General features: G+C 41.2%; 1 protein-coding gene across 1 annotated transcript; it reads left to right on the top strand.

Moving 5' to 3' along the window:
* Positions 1–731: 731 nt before the first annotated feature.
* vma21 (vacuolar ATPase assembly factor VMA21) lies at positions 732–19,454 on the top strand. Its single transcript, XM_060832029.1, has 3 exons — positions 732–806; positions 8,594–8,703; positions 17,460–19,454. Exons 1-3 carry the CDS (start codon positions 751–753, stop codon positions 17,600–17,602), a joined length of 309 nt encoding a protein of 102 aa, XP_060688012.1. The 5' UTR covers positions 732–750; the 3' UTR covers positions 17,603–19,454.
* The last annotated feature ends 667 nt before the right edge of the window (positions 19,455–20,121 follow it).

Genomic DNA, 20,121 nt, shown 5'->3' with positions numbered 1-20,121 from the left:
TAGTTCTTTGTTTGACTTTTCACAAGAGTTTAGCAATGAGCATGTTGAATGTGAGGCTATCTACATTATGATCAATAATCCCCTTCCAAGAAAAAGTACTTAAGTGACAATAAAACACTTTTTAGACACTGAGTGGCCATCAAAGATTCATAAAATAAATTATTATTTTTGCTTCTTAAGCTGGCTAATGACTGGAAATTTCATATCTTAAAGAACATGAGCGAACTAGGTGATTTTTATTATTTGGAGATGTGGTGTGCAAAGTTAAAAATCACACAACACCAGGTTATAGTCTAACAGGTTTATTTGGAAGCGCTAGTTTTCAGAGTGCTGCTCCTTCATCAAGTGGCTGTGGATTACACAATTGTAAGACACAGAATTTATAGCAATAATCTTTTGCGATAAATTCTGTGTCCTACGATCTTAGACTCCACAACCACCTGATGAAGTTGCAGCTCTGAAAGCTAGTGCTTCCAATTAAACCTGTTGGGACTATAACCTGGTGTTGTGTGATTTTTAAGTAGATGATTTTTTTCAGTGATAATTTGATGGTCATTATTTCTGAAATATTCACTTCATTAAATTCCCCAGTAACTCTGGTAGGGATTGAAGCTGAGTGTCTGCATCAAGCCTCACTCAGGAACTAGGGACAACACCTGGAGCACCTCTTACCTGGCTCCCAGAACAGGAACTGACGTCACGCACGTGTCAGCTGACGTTCTAGACTGGCGGAAGTGCGTCATAGGCAAGATGGAGCGCTTGGACAAGGTGGCGTTGAACACGGCTCCGGTGGCCGACTTCAGGGGGTGAGTGCCCCGGGCCTTCAGCCTGAAGCCAGCTACGGGACGGTCGAGGACGTTCGGCCAAGGCTTTTCAAAGCGCCGCGCGGCACCGTCCCCGCCGAGGCAGCCGTGCGGTGGGCCGCCCGTCCATTTGGTCCGTGTTGCCTCCCGCCGGGACACAAAGGTTCCGGATCACCCTGTCAGGCCTTGTGCAAGCTGCATTTATTACCTGTCCCCTGTCTGTGTGTCTGTGTCTGTGTGTGTGTGTGTCTGTGTGTGTGTGTCTGTGTGTGTGTGTCTGTGTCTGTCTGTGTCTGTGTGTGTGCGTGTGTCTGTGTGTGTGCGTGTGTCTGTGTGTGCGCGTGTGTGTCTGTGTGTGTGTGTCTGTGTGTGTGTGTCTGTGTGTGTGTGTCTGTGTGTCTGTGTGTGTGTGTGTGTGTCTGTGTGTGTGTGTCTGTGTGTGTGTGTCTGTGTGTGTGTGTCTGTGTGTGTGTGTCTGTGTGTGTGTGTCTGTGTGTGTGTGTCTGTGTCTGTCTGTGTCTGTCTGTGTGTCTGTGTCTGTCTGTGTGTGTGCGTGTGTCTGTGTCTGTCTGTGTGTCTGTGTGTGCGTTCACAGCTGCAGTCTCTGCTGTGCAGTTTGCGAGCGAGCTTTTAATTGCATCTCTCCCTGACATATCGGTTGCAATCACTTCTTGTTTAGGGAGGCGTTTGTAAAGACACGAATTGATCTGGGAAAGAAACCACAGGTTTTGCAATCGAAACTGCGAGAAATTTGAAATGGAACTTTTGGGGAAGTAGGAGAACTCTGGGTATTCTCCTTAAGCATGTGACTTTTAGCTTTAAGCAATTTCAGGAATGACTTTGCAAAGTTACTCCTTTTATTTTGTTCGGTTATCTACAGGCCCTGTATGTTATCAGTTTGGTAACAAATCCTGACCAAAATGAGCAACGAGTGCCCTGACATGCGGAATTACGCTAATTAAAGTGTAATACAATTCGTGGGAGTTTTTAGACTCTAGGAAACCTCTAAGTGCATATGACAAAAATAAAAGTATTTATAGAATCATACTTGCAGCACACCTCATTAATCCAGCTGATTTTCTCTTTCAGCTATTTTAAACTTCTCATTATGCTTCTAATATTTTTCAACCTGTTACATAGTTCATTTCTGAATTTGGGCTGAGAGGTGGCAAATGGAGTACAATGCAGATAAATGTGATTCACTTTAGGAAGAATAACAGGAAGACAGAATACTGGGTCAATGGAAAGCTTCTTGGTAGTGTGGATGTGTAGAGGGATCCTGGAGACCATGTACGTAGATCCCTGAAAGTTGCCACCCACGTTGATAGTGCTGTTAAGAAGGCATATGGTGTGTTAGGATTTATTAGTAGAGGAATTGAGTTCCAGAGCCATAATGTCATGCTGTAACTATACAAAACGCTAGTGCGGCTGCACTTGTATTGTGTTCAATTCTGGACACCCCATTACAGGAAGGATGTGGAAGCATTGGAAAAGGTGCAGAGGAGATTTACCAGGATGTTGCCTGGTCTGGAGGGAAGGTCTTATGAGGAAAGGCTGAGAGACTTGGGTCTGTTCTCATTGGAAAGAAGATGGCTAAGAGGGGATTTGATAGATACATACAAGATGATCAGAGGATTAGATGGGGTAGACAGTGAAAGCCTTTTTCCTAGGATGATGACGTTAGGGGGCACAGCTACAAATTGAGAGATGATAGATTTAAGACAGATGTCAAGAGACAGGTTCTTTACTCAGAGTGGTAAGGGTGTGGAATGCCCTGCATGCCAATGTAGTTAACTCAACCACATTAGGGACATTCAAACAATTCTTGGATAAGCACATGGATGATGATGGGATAGTGTAGAGGGATGGACTTAGATTAGTTCACAGGTCGGTGTAACATACAGGTCTGTAGGGCCTGTTCTGTGCTATATTGTTCTATGTACTTTGGCTGAAATACATGGTGATAGAAATATTCTCAAACTTTCCTTTAATTCCGTTTTGTGATTGGTTTAACTTTGTGCTGTTTGACCTTTTCCACTGGTCAGTGAGATAATTTAGAACTTGGTGATTTTTGATACAGTGAATAAGAACATAAGAAATTTGAATAAGAGTAAGTTATTTACCCCATCGAACTTGCTCCACCATTTGGAAGGGTCATGGCTGTTGTGTGCATTTATGGTCACCACACTCTAGGAAGGATGTGAAAGCTTTGGAGAAGGTGCGAAAGAGGTTTACCGAGACAATGTATTCAAGAACAACGGGTACCCACTAAGCACAGTCCATCGATTCTTGCACAACAAACCTAAACAAGAAGACACACACACCCAGAGACACTATCCATATGACCATAGATTAAAGACCTCTTGAAGATCACGACCAGACCACTCTCCACTGCCTGTGTATTATGGTAGCCCACAAACCTACCAACACACTGAAACATCTCTTGATGAATCTAAAGGCCCCTGTACCAACAATCGGCAGAATAAATGTCATATACAAAATACCCTGCAAGGACTGCAACAAACGTTGCTTTGGACAGATTGGCAGGAAACTAGCCACCAGGCGAATGAGCACCAACTAGCCACCAAAAGACATGGCCAAGTATCCATACACACAGATGATGAGGGGCACCAGTTTGCCTGGGACATTACATCCACCCTGGGACAGGCTATGCAAAGACATACATGGGAATTCCTTGAGGCCTGGCATTCAAACCAGAACTTCATCAAACATTGATTTGGGCCCCATTTACCAACCTCTCAAAAAGAACCAGAGGTGATATCACCCACCTCAACAGACCAAGGCACTTAAATAACAAGTGGGACAGAACACCAGCGCTTCGCCGGAGACTCGCTGTTACCGAGCATGGTGACAAAACCTCTGCGATAAAACTTCAAGTCAGCGAGCGAACTTCAGCCTGAACCAGAACCTGAGCTACAAACCTTCACAACAATCGCACACTGATCCATGTTCAATAAGATTTAAACTGCACCTTATGGCTCATGTTATGTTAAGCTATTTAAGTTGATGTGGAGATGGCGGTGTTGGACTGGGGTGGACAAAGTCAGAAGTCACATGGCAGCAGGGTGTTGTCCAGCAGGTTTATTTGGAATGACAAGCTTTCAGAGCATATCCCCTTTGTCAGGTGAAGTGAGAGAGAAGCAGAATTTATAGGCAGAGGGATCAAGGTCAAAAAGACCAAACAAATGGTGAGTGGAGTGTAGCATAATAACTCTGAAGGTGATCAAAGGTGTTAGACAATGAGTAAAGTATCAACAGCTGAATGACAAGTGAATGGATGACCTATAATTCGATTAAATGAGGCAGAGAGGTAATTACAAAAAATTAAAAATAAGATGTTGCTGGAGACTGGAATGACTGGAAAAACATGATGGGTATAACACTTGTATGCTGTGGGTCTAACCAAAGTGATAAGTAATCCAAAACTGTATCAAGTAATTAAAGTAGAGAGATCACAACAATTTATCAAAGTGATTGGGGTCAAAACAGGATATAAGGAAGATTTCACAGATACAGAAGTGTGATGGGATCATCATGAACCCAAGGTCATGGTTGAGGCCATCTTCCTGGGTATGGAACTTGGCTATCATTTTCTGCTTGGTGATTCAGTGGTGTTGTGTATCTCAAAGGCTGCCTTGGTGGGGGGAGGTGCTTACCCACAGATCAAAGGCTGAATGTCCTTGAACATTGAAGTGTTCCCCGATTAAGTGGGAACATCCCTGTCTGGCAATTGTTTCTTGGTGCCCATTTGTCCAATGTCATACCGTCTGCATAGTCTTGTCTATATACCATGCCTCAGGTCATCCTTTCCTTTAATGTATGAGATGGACAACATTGGCTGAGCCACATGAGTATCTGCCATGTGCGTCGTTGGTGGTGTTACCACTTGTGATGGTAGTATCCATGTCGAGTATCTGAAATGTCTTGTAAAGTTGTGTGGTGTTACGGTTGATGTCCTGAAGGCTGTGTAGTTTGCTGCAGACAATAGCCTGTTTAAGGTTTGGCGGTTGCTTTGAAGGAGTAGGAGTGATCTTAGTGAGATGCTTAACATCATCTATGACATGTTGGAGGCTGCAAAGAACATGGCATAGTCTCTCTGCTGTGGGGAAGTAGTTCTAAATTGGAGGAAGGCTAATTTTGACAGTATCAGACAAGAACTTTGAAAAGCTGATTGGGGACAGATGTTCGCAGGTAAAGGGACAGCTGGAAAATGGGAAGCCTTCAGAAATGAGATAACGAGAATCCAGAGAAAGTGTATTCCTATTAGGGTGAAAGGAAAAGCTGATAGGTATAGAGAATGCTGGGTGACTAGAGAAATTGAGGGTTTGTTTAAGAAAAGGAAGGAAACTTATGTCAGGTACAGAGAGGATAGGTCGAGTGAATCCTTAGAGTATAAAAGGAATATACTTGAGGGAAATCTGGAGGGTGAAAAGAGCACGAGATAGCTTTGGCAAATAGAGTTAAGGAGAATCCAAAGAGTTTTTACAAATACATCAAGGACAAAAGGCTAAAGAGAAAACGGATAATGCCCTTCAAAGATCAGCAAGGTGGCCTTTGTGTGGAGCCACAGAAGATTGGGGAGATACTAAACAAGTATTTTGACTCCGTGTTTACTGAGGAGAAGGACATGGAAGATATAGAATGTAGGGAAATAGATGATGACATGTTAAAAAATCTTCATATTACAGAGGAGGACGTGCTGGATGTCTTGACATGCATAAAAGTGGATAAACCCTCAGATCTGATCAGGTGTACCCTAGAACTCTGTGGAATGCTAGGGAAGTGATTGTTGTGCCCCTTGCTGAGATATTTGTATTATCACTAGTCAGAAGACTGGGGGTTGGCTAATGCTATACCACTATTTAAGAAAGGTGGTAAGGACAAGCCAGGGAACTGTTGACCAGTGAGCCTGTCGTCGGTGGTGAGCAAGCTGTTGGAGGGAATCCTGAGGGACAGGATGTACAAGTATTTGGAAAGGCAAGGACTGATTAGGGATAGTCAACATGGTTTTGTGTATGGGAAATCATGTCTCACAAACTTGATTGAGGTTTTTGAAGAAGTAACAAAGAAGCTTGATGAGGGCAGAGTGGGAGACATGATCTATATGGACTTCAATAAGGCATTTGACAAGGTTCGCCATGGGAGACTGGTTAGCAAGGTTAAATCTCATGGAATACAGGGAGTATTCGCCATTTGGGTACAGAACTGTCTCAAAGGTAGAAGACAGGGTGGTGTTGGAGGGTTGTTTTTCAGACTGGAGGCCTGTGACCAGTGGAGTGCCACAAGGATCGGTGTTGGGTCCACTACTCTCTGTCATTTATATAAACGATTTGGATAGTTTGTAAGTTTGCAGATGACACCAAAGTTGGAAGTGTAGTAGTCAGCGAAGAAGGTTACCTCAGATTACAATAGGATCTTGATCAGATGGGCCAATTGGGCTGAGGAGTTACAAATGGAGTTTAATTTAGATAAATGTGAGGTGCTGCATTTTGAGAAAGCAAATCTTAGCAGGACCTATGCACTTAAGGTCCTAGGGAGTGTTGCTGAACAAAGAGACTTTGGAGTGCAGGTTCATAGCTCCTTAAAAGTAGAGTCACAGGCAGATAGGATAGTGAAGGAGGCGTTTGATATGCTTTCCTTTATTGGTCAGAGTATTGAGTACAGGACATTGGTGAGGCCACTGTTGGAATATTGCATGCAATTCTGGTCTCTTTCCCATCGGAAGAATGTTGTGAAACTTGAAAGGGTTCAGAAAAGATTTACAAGGATGCTGCCTGGGTTGGAGGATTTGAGGTATATGGAGAGGCTGTACAGGCTGGAGCTGTTTTCCCTGGAGTGTCGGAAGCTGAGGAGTGACCTTATAGAGGTTAATAAAATCATGATGGGCATGGATAGGATAAATAGACAAAGTCTTTTTACTGGGGTCAGGGAGTCCACAACTAGAGGGCATAGGTTTAGGGTGAGAGGGGAAAGATATAAAAGAGACCTAAGGGGCAACCTTTTCACGCAGGAGATGGTGTGTGCGTGGAATGAGCTGCCCGAGGAAGTAGTGGAGGTGAGTACAACTACAACATTTAAAAAGCATCTGGAGGGTGTATGAAAAGGAAGGGTTTAGTGGGATATGGGCCGGGTGCTGGCAAGTGGGACCAGATTAGGTTCGGATATCTGGTCTGTATGGACGAGTTGGGCAGAAGGGTCTGTTTCCGTGCTGTGTATCTCTATGACTGGATGACTAGCGGTATTCTATTGATTGTATCCTTGTCTTGTCTTCTGAGGAGGTTATGGTTTTTTGCTGTGGCACTTCGGAACTGCCGATCGATAAGTTGAGCATTGTATCCTATTCTTATGAGGGCATCCTTCAAAATCTTTGTGTTAATTGCATTCCTCCTCATCTGAGCAGACCCTATGTATATGCAGGGCTTGTCCATAGGGAATGACTTATTTAACATGTTTAGGGTGGAAACTAGAGAAGTGCAGCATTGTGAGGTATTCCAAGTGATGTGCTGTGGTGTTTAGTCTTGATGGAGATGCATGATTCCAAAAGGGAGACTGTCTGTAATGATCCATTTGGTACACAGTATCCAAAATAGCACAGTGCTATCTGACCTAACTCATGTTCAGAACAAATTTACATTTGCACTTTAAACTGTTCATCCTCTTTTCCCTGAAACAACATTACCTCATACTTCGCATAAAACTACTTCTGTCAACCATTTTCCCATTTTGCTAGTTTGTTTTTAACCTCTTACAAGTCCATTGTTCTCCCAATCTAAGAGTTTATTTGCTTGAGAAGCAGTTTAGAGATGGCTCACTTAACTGATTCCTGGGATGAGGGTGTTATCTGGAATGAGAGGTTGAGTCAACATCCCTTCAGGTTTAGAAGAACGCAAGGTGATCTTATAACGATCTTGGGAAACTTGGTCAGGGTGGATGCTGAAAGGAAGTTTTCCCTTGTGGGAGAGACTAAAATTAGGGGACACAGTTTAAAACTAAGAGTCTGCTTAAGCTGGTGATGAGAAAATTTTTGAGTTTCATGAATCTTTAGAAGTCTTCCAGAGAGTAGTGGAGGCGGGGTCATTTTTAAAAAAAAATTAAAAAGATTAAATAAAACTATTTTAAATTTTCTGTTAGTGGTAGATAAATTCTTGACTAACAAAGAAAGCACAGTGTATTAAGGGTACACATGAAAGTGAAGTTGGAATCGTTCTCTGATCAGCATGATCATGATCTTATTCAGTTGCAACACACACACGTGAGGAACCAAATGGCCTAACTCGAATATTTGTACTTTTCCTGAGATTATTTGTCCCCTTAGTGCTTATTAATTTGATATTGAATTATAAGCATTTAATCTTTCTTACTGCAAATGATCAAAAAACTGGGTTTCAACTTCCTAACCTCTTAAGTAGTGCTATTGCCCCAATGTGTTATTTATTTATAAGGAGGATTGAAAAGTAGCACACAGAAACTTCCAACCATAACTTCATGATATTTCCAGGTTAAAATCTGAAGTATTATCCCTTCTGCAACACAGAAAGTGGACTTGTTCTTAACAATCAAAAATGTGATCTTTTCAGAATTTGACAATAAGGTGGAAAATCTTTTGTTCTTCTTGCTTTGGGGCCTGTAGGTTTATGCTTTCATGTTCTTAGCCTTGGTAGTTAGTTCTGGTTAAAACTAGTTGAAAAGTTGCTAATACAGTCTTGTTAAAAACAGACATGTTTACACTAATCACTATGTGATGTGTTAACAATTTCCTTTATTTTCAGAAATGATGGCTCCTTGTTAGCGGTACTGAAGACTCTTCTGTTTTTCACATTCTTAATGATCACTTTACCAATTGGATTATATTTTGGGACAAAGTCTTATGTGTTTGAAGGTGAGTTTGTTTTAATAAAATTATTTTCTGCCGTAACAATTAGTTTCTTTCCATTGATTTGGCAATGAGTGATGAACTGTATCATGTTATCTTGGAAACAGACCCTTCACTCCCATGCCAACCGGATAGCCTAATCCAGTCTAATCCCATTACCAGCACGTGGCCCATATCCCTCCAAACTCTTCCTATCATATACCTACCTTGTGAAACCTGAACTAGTGTTTTCATAGTTTCAATTGATTTTCTTAAATGCCAAAAGGAGTCGAATATTACAAAAAGCTACTGAGACGGTTGATCTTATGATGGCAGTAATTCAAAGGTATCCAAATAAACAGGAACTATGGCAAGAAGTAGGCTATTCAGCCCCTCTTCTAGATCATGGCTGTTTTTCTAATTCAACTCTATTTCCCATACTATCTCTGCATTCTTTATCTAGAATTCTATCAAATTATCTTGAACAAATTCCGAATGTGCACAACCTTCTGGTTCAGAATTCCAAAGATTCACTACCTTGAGAGTGCGGAAATCCTTCATCAGTCCTCACGCCAATATCCTTTATTGTGAGACTACGCCCCTTTCCTATATCCACCATGTTGATCCTTTTATAATTTTGAGTTTCAGTAAGATAACCTCTCATTCTTTTCAACTGGAGAGATTTCAAGCCCAATCTCCTGATTCTCATGAGCAGGTTTCAAATGTAAAAATCTACCATTTTCTTCTTGCTTTTTATTTCCTGTCCTAGTTTTATTTTGATATTTTAAACACCATTCTAGTCCACGGTTTGGTTTTAACTTAGAAAGATAATGTTTACATTAGCTGCTCTGTACCAAGGTAGAATCCACTCTGTTCTTGCTCCTGATTACAGTGCATATAGTCATACAACACAGGGACTGGCCCTTTGCACCAAACTAGTCCATGCTGCCCAAAAATGTCGGTCCCCACTAATCCCATTTCCCTGAACTTGGCCCATATCCTTCTAATCCTTTCCTATCCATGTATTTATCCAAATGCCTTTTAAATGCTATTAATGTACCCACTTCAACCATTTCTGCTGGCAGCTCATTCCATAGGCATAGAACCCTCTCTGCAAAAAGATGTTGCCCTCAGTTTCCCTTTTATTCTTTTCCCTCTAACCTTAAACTGATTACATCTAGTCCTCGATTTTCCAACCTTGGGAAAAAGACTGAATGCATTCACCCTATCTTGCTGAGCTGTAGGTTTGATATCCAGACGTTTCTTTACCTGGCTAGGTAACATCATCAGTGGCGACCTCCCAAGTGAAGCAAAGCTGTTGTCACCTGCTTTCTATTTATATCTTTCTCCTGGATGGGGTTCCTGTAGTTTGTGGTGATGTAATTTCATGTTCTGAGGGGTTGATAGATGGCATCTAGATCGGTGTTTGTTTATGGCATTGTGGTTGGAGTGCCAGGCCTCTAGGAATTCGCTGGCATGTCTTTGCTTAGCCAGTCCCAGGATAGATGTGTTGTTCCATTCGAAATGGTGGGTATTTTTTTTATCCGTGTGTAGGGCTATGAGGGTATCAAACCTACAGCTCAGCAAGCAAACCTCTACCCTAAACCTCAACGTGAGCTACAAACCTTGCAAAAACCTTATGGGCGCAACAAGCTACAACTGGCCCGAAGATGGGAAAGGAATGCCATCCGAGACAATTCCACCCGTGAACAATTGTACTTCCTGCATGAATGTTTAAGAAAACAGGTACTGCCAAAATGTCTTTAATACAAACCACCGATAAAAACACCTCAAGCCAGAAGTTTAACAGAACAAAACGGCCGCAGAATGCTCCGAGAACTAATCAATGACGCCCACCACAGACTCCGAAAATACAACCGGGAAATTGCGCGCCAAAAACCGTTATTCAAATAAGCAACAAATCAAGAATGGACAGACGCGGTAGAACGAGCCATAAACACCAAACAATGACAAACTCAGATAAAGAAAAATCGGGACCTGAAGAAAAAACTTGACAAACTCTCAAAAAAAGACAAAACCAATAACACAGGGGCATTGATAAAGAACTTATCAGACCGGACCCAATCAGACACAGAAAAAGCGGTACCAGTAAAAGGATTAAATTTCAATTACCGTGACGCTGACAAGAAGGAATTACTAGCGGCATTAGAAACCACATTGAAGGACAACAATCTCACGGAAGAAACACAACAAACGATCAGACAGACAGTTGCACCTATACTGAGCTGAAAGAGGGAAGGAAACAAACTGAACACACAAGAAAAGAAAGCCCTAGAAAACCTCAAAAAAGACAAAAACATCGTTATATTACCTGCAGACAAAGGTCGGCTCACAATCGTCCTGAACAGAAGAGATTACATAGAGAAAGCCAATGCACTACTCGCAGACACCAACACCTACCAAAAGGTGGTGCTAGACCCGACCTCACAACTAGGAAACAAAATTACATATCTCCTAAGAAAATTACACAATTCCAGACAATTAAACAAGACGGAATTCCAGAAAATGAAACCCGACGGGACCAACACCACACGATTTTACGAACTACCAAAAATCCATAAACCAGGAGCCCCCCTCAGACCTATAGTCTCACTACCCGGAATACCAACTTGCAGACTGGCCAAAGAACTACATGCAAGACTGAAATACCTAGTAGAAGAGTCACAGCACTCCATCCACTCCACCCAGGAATTCCTAAAAATCATCAAAAACACCAAAATAGAGGAAGACGAAGCAATGACCTAATTCGACGTAACAGCACTGTTCACCTCCATCAACATCGACCTGGCAAAGGAAATACTTACCACACTTTTAGAAGAGACCATCACACACACCCCAACCACCATCAATCATGTTACCAACAAAAACATCATGAAGCTAGTGGACCTGTGTCTCACCACCCACTTCACTTGCAACAACATAATCTACAAACAAACCAACGGCACACCCATGGGATCTCCGCTATCCGAATTCATAGCAGAAGCGGTAATGCAAAGGCTAGAACAAACAGCCCTACCAATCATCAAACCAAAAATCAGGGTTCGCTATGTAGATGACACCTTTGTCATCACAAAACAAAACAAGATAGAAGAGGCATTTAACGTCATCAACAACATGGCATAAAGTTCACCAAGGAGGAAGAAACCGACAACAAACTCGCATTTCTGGATGTCACAGTCGAAAGAAAGGACAAGGGAGAATTACAAACCTGCATATACAGAAAACCGACAAACACTGACCAAATACTCAACTACACCAGCAACCATCCCAACACACACAAATGAAGCTGTATCAGAACACTATTCCAACGAGCCACCACACACACTGCAGCACAGACAAACTTCGGAAAACAGAGGAGAACCACCTATACGACGTATTCAAGAAGAACGGATACTCAAAAAACACAGTGCGCAGATTCCTCAAGAACAAACCACGACAAGCAGACAAAACACAGCCAGAAACCCTAACCACCTTACCATACATCAAAGAAGTTTCAGAAATGACACCAGACTACTGGGACCCCTTGGAATCCCAGTAGCACACAAATCCTCCAACACACTCAAACAAAAACGAACAAACTTAAAGACCCAGTACAACCCATGGACAAAACCAACGTCATCTACAAAAATTCCATGCAAGGACTACCACAAACACTATGTAGGACAAACAGGAAGAAAGTTAGCCACTAGGATACATGAACACCAGCTAGCCACAAAAAGACCCGACCCTCTCTCCCCCGTAGCCCTACGCACGGATAAAAAAACCACCATTTCGACTGGGACAACACATCTATCCTGGGACAGGCTAAGCAAGGACATGCCAGAGAATTCCTAGAGGCCTGGCACTCCAACCACAACGCCATAAACAAACACTCAGATCTAGATGCCATCTATCAACTCCTCAGAAAACGAACAGGAAATGACATCACCACAAACCCCAGGAACACCATCCAGGAGAAAGATATAAATAGAAAGCAGGAGACAACAGCTTTGCTTCACTTGGAGGTTGCCACTGATGATGTTACCTAGCCAGGTAATGAAACATCTGGATATCAAAGCTACAGCTCAGCGAGCAAACCTACACCCTAAACTTCAAGCTGAGCTACAAACCTTGCAATCACCCTATCTCATGATCTTATACACCTCTATAAGCTCCCCCTTCAGTCTCCTCTGCTCTAAAGAAAAAAGTCCAAGCTTGTCCAACCTCTCTCTATAACTCAGACCATTGAGTCCAGGCAATATTCTTGTAAATTTCTCCTGCCCTCTTTCCAGTTTAATAGCATCCTTCCTATAACAAGGTGACCAAAATGGAACACAATACTCCAAGTGTGGCCTCACCAATGTCCTGTACAACTGCAACATAACTTCCCAACTTCTATACTCAATGCCCTGACTGATGAAGCCCAGTGTGCCAAAAGCCTTCTTCACTGCCCTGTCTACCTGGGACTCCACTTTCAGAGAACCTTGCACCTGAACTCCAAGATCCCTCTGATCCACTACACTCCTTAAGGCCCTACCATTCACCTTGATACTCCCACTTTGATTTGACCTTCGAAAATGCAAGACCTCACACATATCGATATTAAACTTCATTTGCCATTTCTCAGCCCACTTCTCCAGCTGATCAAGGTCCTGCTACAATTATTGATCACCTTCCTTACTGTCCATGATACCGCCTATTTTAGTGTCATCAGCAAACTTACTAATCGTGCCTTGTACTTCTCATTCCAAATAATTGATACAGATAACAAACAGTAATGGGCTCAGCACTGACCCCGAGGCACTCCACTGGTCACAGGCATCCAGTCCAACAGCCCTTCTTGAATAATAGCACAATGTTCACTATCCTCTAGTCTTCCAGCACCACACCCGTGGCTAACGATGATGCAAAAATATCAGCCAGGAACCCCGCAATTTCTTCTGTAGCCTCTTGTAGTGTTCTTTGACCTGATCAGTCATATCCACGAGATTTATCCACCTCCATACATTCTAATATATCCAACACCACCTCTTCTGGGCTGTCTCCAAGATATCTCTACTAACTTCTCCAAGTTCCCAAGTCATCTTGGTTTTCTCCATGGTAAACACAGGAGAAATATTTGTTGAGAACCTCACCCATCTGCTGCAGCTTTGCACATACATTTCCACTTTGGTCCTTGATGGGCCCTAATCTCTCTCTCGTTTTTCTTTTTCCTTTCTGGTGAAACCAAAGACTCTTTATTAATCTTCTCAGTCAAGGCTATCTTGTGCCTTTTTCACCTTTCTGATTTCCTTCTTCAGTAAACTCCTGTATTTCTTGTATATCTTCAGGGAGTCCCTTGATTCCAGCTTCTTGTACCTGGCCACACTTTTTTTTTTCTGGTCAAAGCCTCAATCTAGAACATAGAAATTACAGCACAGTACAGGCCCTTTGGCCCTCTGTTGCATCGACCTGTAGAACCAATCTGAAGCCTATCTATCCTACACTTACCATTTTCATCCATATGTTTATCCATTGACCATTCCTTAAAGTTGGCGAGAGGCTCCTGTCATCCAGGGTTCCCTATTCCTGCCAACCTTGCCTTTTACCCTCACAGGAACATATGGACCTTGAATTCTAGATATCTCACTTTTAAAGGCCTCCCACTTGCCGGAGGTCACTCTGCCTGCAAACAAACTACTCCAAATAAATCCTTGCAAGCTCCTGTCTAATTCCATCAAAATTTGCCTTGCCCCAATTTAGAACTTGAACTTGTGGACTAGTTTTGTTCCTTTCCATAATTATTTAAAAATTAATAGAACTATGGTCACTGGTCCCAAAATCCTCCCCACTATCACCTGTCCTGCCCTATTTCCCAAGAAAAGGTTGCGTTTTGCCTCTTCCCGAATTGGACCCTCTATATCCTGCTTGTGGAATCTTTCGTGGATGCACTTAACAAATTCCACCCCATCTAAGTCCTTAATTCCCTGGCGGTCCCAGTCTGTTAGGAAAACTAAAATCCCCTACTATGACAACCTGATTACTCCTGTAAGTCTCCCTGCATATTCGTTCCTCTAATTCCCTTTGACTATTTGGGGGCCTATAGTGCAACTGAAAATGTGTTACTGGAAAAGCGCAGCAGGTCAGGCAGCATCCAAAGAGCAGGAGAATCGACGTTTCGGGCATGAGCCCTTCTTAAGGAAGGCCTGTAGTACAACCCCAATAACATCATCATCCTCTTCTAATTTCTTCGCTTCACCACAAAGCCTCACTGGATGATCCTTCAGTTATTTAATCTCTGAATACTGCTGTGATACTTGCCTTAATCAAAAATGCAACTCCCCCTCCCCTCCCACCATCTCTGTCCCACCTAAAGCACCTGTATTCTGGCACGTTAAGCTACTAGCCCTGTCCCTCCCTTAGCCGTGTTTCAGTCCCACGTAGCTATCTATGGCCTGAGTTCATCGGCCTTACCCCTCAGCCCTCTTTCATTGAAATAAATGCCATTTAATTCAACAGCATTCCTTGCTCCTGGGTGATACCGTAATGAGCTGTGTCATCAGCCTGCTCACAATGGTCATGCCCGATGATTGAACTGCCTAGTGCCTTTGGATCTGTTTGTCATAAGGTCTGGAGTGGAGAAGTTTGCTGATGACTGTACTGTGTTTAGCAACAAGTATCAATGCCCTTGAGGGGGAGGAGAAAGTTTTCAAGGAATGTGCTTCTTACGTTTCTCTTCAATCTGCCATTTTTGCCTGTGTATTTACATTGATGGGAGAAGCAAAGTCGACACCTACTCTGAATTGAAAGGAGTAACTAGATTGCCTCCTGATTTAATACCTCATTTCACTTGGAGTGAAAATCTGAAACCATATTATTCCATAACGGGCAAAGTAGTTCTTCAAATGAATATTGTGCAATATGATGCATGTAATTTTAAAATATGTTTCAAACACAATGAAATGTTATTAATATACTGCAAGGCTACAAAATATTTTATATTCCACAAACTTGTTTATCTCTAAGATCATGAGTGGAGAAGCGAGACTGGAATAGGGTGCCATCTGTCGAGTGTGATCTCCATGTTTATATAAAGGGAAAAAGAATTCCTGCATCTCACTCTTAATGAGTTCCAAATATTCAGCATTAGTACAAAGGTTTTACTATTACTGTGCTACCTCTGTTGATTGTTTTGTCATTTGGCAGGAAGAATTTCTTCCTGAATAGAAATTTAAGTATAATATTAACAATTACTTGCATTCCTTTTCTACTGCACTTTCACTGCCTCAATATATAGTAAACATGAGCAAGTGAAAATTAAGACAAATGTTTGGATCTTGCTTTTTGTGCAACTATGTTGTTTATTTTGCTTCTGCAACGTATTTTGAGGAACCAAAAGTCAAAGTTGTGACATGGAAACTCTTTTACAATTCATCAGTATAATTGAATCCTTAGATTTGATAACTGTTGAACATTATAATTTGCACGTACAGATATGTCATTTATATTTTGTGATAGCATATTTTCAGACTGTAGGCATTTTTGATTTTAAAATTTAATGTTTAGTACTTATAGAAATTTAGAGACGTAGAGATACACAGCATGGAAACAGACCCTTCAGTTCAAAGCATCCATACTGACCAAAGTTCCCAATTAAACTGGATCCATATGCCTGTGTTTGGCCCATATCCCTCCAAACCTTTCCTATTCATGTACCAGTCCAAACACCTTTTAAATGCAACTGTACTTGATCTTATCACTTCCTCTGGTAGTTCATTCCACGTATGGGGACCGCCTTATGTATGAAAAAGATGCCCCTCAGGTGCCTTTTAAAATCTTTCTCCCCTCACCTTAAAATTATGTCCTCTAGTTTTGAACTCCCATATCCTACCCTGCTATTCACCTTATCAGTGCTGCTTACGGTTTTGTAAACCTCTATAAGGTCACCCCTCGGTCTCCTATGCTGTAGGGAAAATGTCTCAGCCTTTCCATCCTCTACTTTTAAATAAATCCCTCCAGTCTTGGTAACCTCCTTATAAATCTTTTCTGCGTGCTCTCTAATTTAATAACTTTCCTATTGCAAGGAGGCCAGAACTGTACCCAGTACTCCAAAAGTAGCCTCACTAATGTCTTGTACAACCTCAGCACCCCAACTCCTATACTGAATGGACTGAGCTAAACATGAAGCCCTTTTGGAAGTAAAGATGCCTTGTAATAAGTGGAGTGCTTTTGAAGTGCCACTTGTAGGCAAAACTAGACAATTTGAATGTGTCAAGGTCACATGAACAGCAGTGAAATAAATGACCAGCTGCTGTATTGTATTGAAGTTGGATGCAGGTTAAATGTTGGCCATGGTACCTGGAGCAACTTTTTACATCCGTTTGAGAAGACAGACATGGCCTCTGCTTAACTTGACCTTTGTCTAGATTATCTGTTCCAAGTCTCTACAATGGGGGTGGAACCCATGACTTCTGTTTGGGTAAGGGAGCCATGGCTGATATCTGTATAGCATTGGGGATGCACAGAATTTACTCCCAAGTAGGCTGAGTCTACAATAAAATGCATTCAGGTTCACTGGGGCCACTACTGTTTACTGTAATCTAACAAAAACAGAACAATGTTTTTCTTTGACCTGTTTTGCTTTTCCAATTCATCTCACGCAACAAGGGTCCATTGTCAATTTCATGTCAACCTCTTCTCCACTGTCTCCCCGCCTCTCAAACGGAAAGCACTATTTTTGGATCAAGAGTAGCATTGTCTGGTTGTACTTTTTTTTAACTAGCCCTTTTTGTTTTGTCCCTCAGGTACACTTGGAATGTCAAACAGAGACAGCTACTTCTATGCTGCCATTGTTGCTGTGGTGGCTGTTCATATTGTGCTAGCCTTGTTTGTTTATGTGGCCTGGAATGAAGGCTCAAGGCAATGGCGTGATGGCAAGCAGGATTAAGGGCAACATTGTGTGAATGGGATCAGTCTGTTGTCATTCAAGCTTCAATCTTGGTGGTTGTGGCAAAAAAAGAGGCAGAAGAGTGACTGAAATGCAGACTGTAAAACCCATGAGATTCTTTTAAGGTTGGAAGTATTGCTGCAAAATGTGGAAAAAAAAATGTTGTGGTATAGTCGAAGCTAAAATCAACTTTCAAAGACAATGTCTTAATTCCTCCATCTCGTAATTAATTCAACAACAGAATACAAGACTGTACACATGCACTTTAAAAGTACACTATTTGCATTAGCAATGTAACATCTGCAGCTTGAAATGTTTCTTGTCAATCTTTAGTTGACAAATGTTAATCACATCTGTATAAAATTAAATGCTACTGTCACAGAGGCACTCTCATTTAAGAGTAAAGGATTCTCGGAATTCTAATGTTTGCAGAGCCTAAGTTCAGAAAATCAATCTTCATGTTACTGTCTATTTGAAATGGTGTTTATTTGCAATGTGAATATCCTGTGTAGGTGTCTACTTCTGTCTAGATTCATGATTGCAGTGTAATGTATATTCTTAATTATGGATTCCAATGAAGTAATCAATATTGTTAAAGGTGATCTGGTTAGCTCCATCTTTCTTTTGGATGCTATTAATAATTATATAAGCGTGTAATGGTTAATGTAAAAAGCCCAAAATTTAGAATATTTGCATATAAAATTGTTTTGTAAAATTCCTGTTCAAACCTCGCTATCTTTGTTCCATTCTCAGAAAGCGGCTGTAAGAATGTGAAATGCTTCATAAGAATCTGCCTTTTGCGATGAGCTCCTTCCATAGGGAATCTAACGTATCATGTTTATCTTTTTTGGTTCCTGTATGGTCTTACAGAAACAAGATTGATTTGCATAAGGAAAGTGAGGGATTTGGTTTTCCGTTTAGTTATGGAATCCTGTCTTCGCACTACATTCCAAATTCCATGGCAGTTGTAAGGCTAGAATTTGCTAAGATCCAGATGGTAACGCCAGAATTACTAGCATAAAACCTAGACTGCGCCTTGGAAACTTTTTAAAGTGGATAGCCAAAATGTTGATGCACTGTCCAACAAGAATTGTTTTCATGCAAATCCTCTCAGTGTAATTGATCAGGTTTTACTAGACTGAGATAGTCCATATTATGTTTTTTTTATATCAAACACAAAGTACACTTGCTGAGCTCCATCACCCATTCCATTCCCCTGAGAGGAGTAGACTATTAAATCATTGTGTAACTAATACAATTGGAGCATTATTGTAAATTAGGAAATATTGGTCAAAGAATCACTTAGATTTTCTGGAAGTTTAGTGTTTTTATTGAATTTACAAATTCAAATCCATCCAATTATGTTACTTTGCAGTAACAATCCCTCCTTGGTATGTATTGGACAAATGGTGATTACATTATGAACTGAAAATTGTGAAACTTCCTTAACATTTAATGACTTTTAGATGAAACCTCCAATTGTGTTGTAAGCTGCCTTTTTAAAGTTATGTTACTGATGATCTAATTGTACTGTGAAGAAGTTATTTGGAATTTGTATTGTCCTGATTTATGTAAACCTGTTATGTACTTTCTGGCATATAATAGATTCCTGTGTTTGCTTTTGTAATCATACACTCATCTTAAAACTTAGCTGACTTATTTAAATGTGATTTCTAGTCAGCTTCATGCAATTGCTTTCCAAGATGTAAAGAGGTCATGTCTGTGTGCATTGTTACATCTAACTGATTTTTTTTTGGGGAGGGAGTGGTAATTTCTGTTTTATAGGCGAATGTAACATGCTGGCATCCATTCCCACAGGCAACCAGAAAAATAAATGACTGGATAAATGGTTTTCAGTTGTTAAATTGAGAGATGAATTTTGGCTAGGACAGGAGAACCTTGCAAGTTAAGTTCAGTCATGGGATCTACCAAAACACATGGTTGGAGCTTTGGTCTATTGCCTTCTCTGAATGGTGACAATAATTGATAACATTTCCAGTTGAATTACTGTGTTTTGTTTTATTTTTGCAGTGAAGGTGTCATTTAAATTGACTATTGTAATGACTGAGAATGTTAATCTCTAGAGATGTTCAGTTCTAAAGGGGTATTGGATTCAGTGTTAACTGTTTTCTCTCCACAGGTGTAGCCAGACCCATGTTTCTCCAGTAATTTCTGTTTTTACTCACCATTCAAGCTTAGTGCTCAAATTGATGCATTAAAGTTAACCTCTAGGGTAGTGCAAGTCAGATGATTTGCATATTGTGCACAGTGATGAAAGGGCCTAATGCTGCCAATTTCAGTCCAGCAAAGTGTCTAGTCCATCTCCAGTTACTCTGGAGGTGAATGTATCACAAAGGTTTGAGTGACATGTGAAGCTAGTTGTTCCACGCTTCCAAAATGCTGTGGAAAAACCAGTGGCAATTGCCAGTAATGGGATGCTACTCTAGCCAAAATGATGTTCTATCATGCAAATGACTAATATTAGAGTTAGTTTGTTTGGTGTGATGCTTGGTCTGTAG

This window comes from Hemiscyllium ocellatum, chromosome 11, assembly GCF_020745735.1.
Source record: "Hemiscyllium ocellatum isolate sHemOce1 chromosome 11, sHemOce1.pat.X.cur, whole genome shotgun sequence".
NCBI classification, from domain to species: domain Eukaryota; kingdom Metazoa; phylum Chordata; class Chondrichthyes; order Orectolobiformes; family Hemiscylliidae; genus Hemiscyllium; species Hemiscyllium ocellatum.
Note: the sequence above shows the minus strand (reverse complement) of the source record. Positions and strands in the feature narration are given on the sequence as shown.

Bases quoted from the DNA above. Each gene is read 5' to 3' on its own strand.
- vma21 (XM_060832029.1), top strand. From the start codon at position 751: ATGGAGCGCTTGGACAAGGTGGCGTTGAACACGGCTCCGGTGGCCGAC. The intron at 807-8,593 runs GTGAGTGCCCCG...CTTTATTTTCAG, and splicing joins CCGGTGGCCGACTTCAGGGG to AAATGATGGCTCCTTGTTAG. The intron at 8,704-17,459 runs GTGAGTTTGTTT...TTTGTCCCTCAG, and splicing joins AAAGTCTTATGTGTTTGAAG to GTACACTTGGAATGTCAAAC.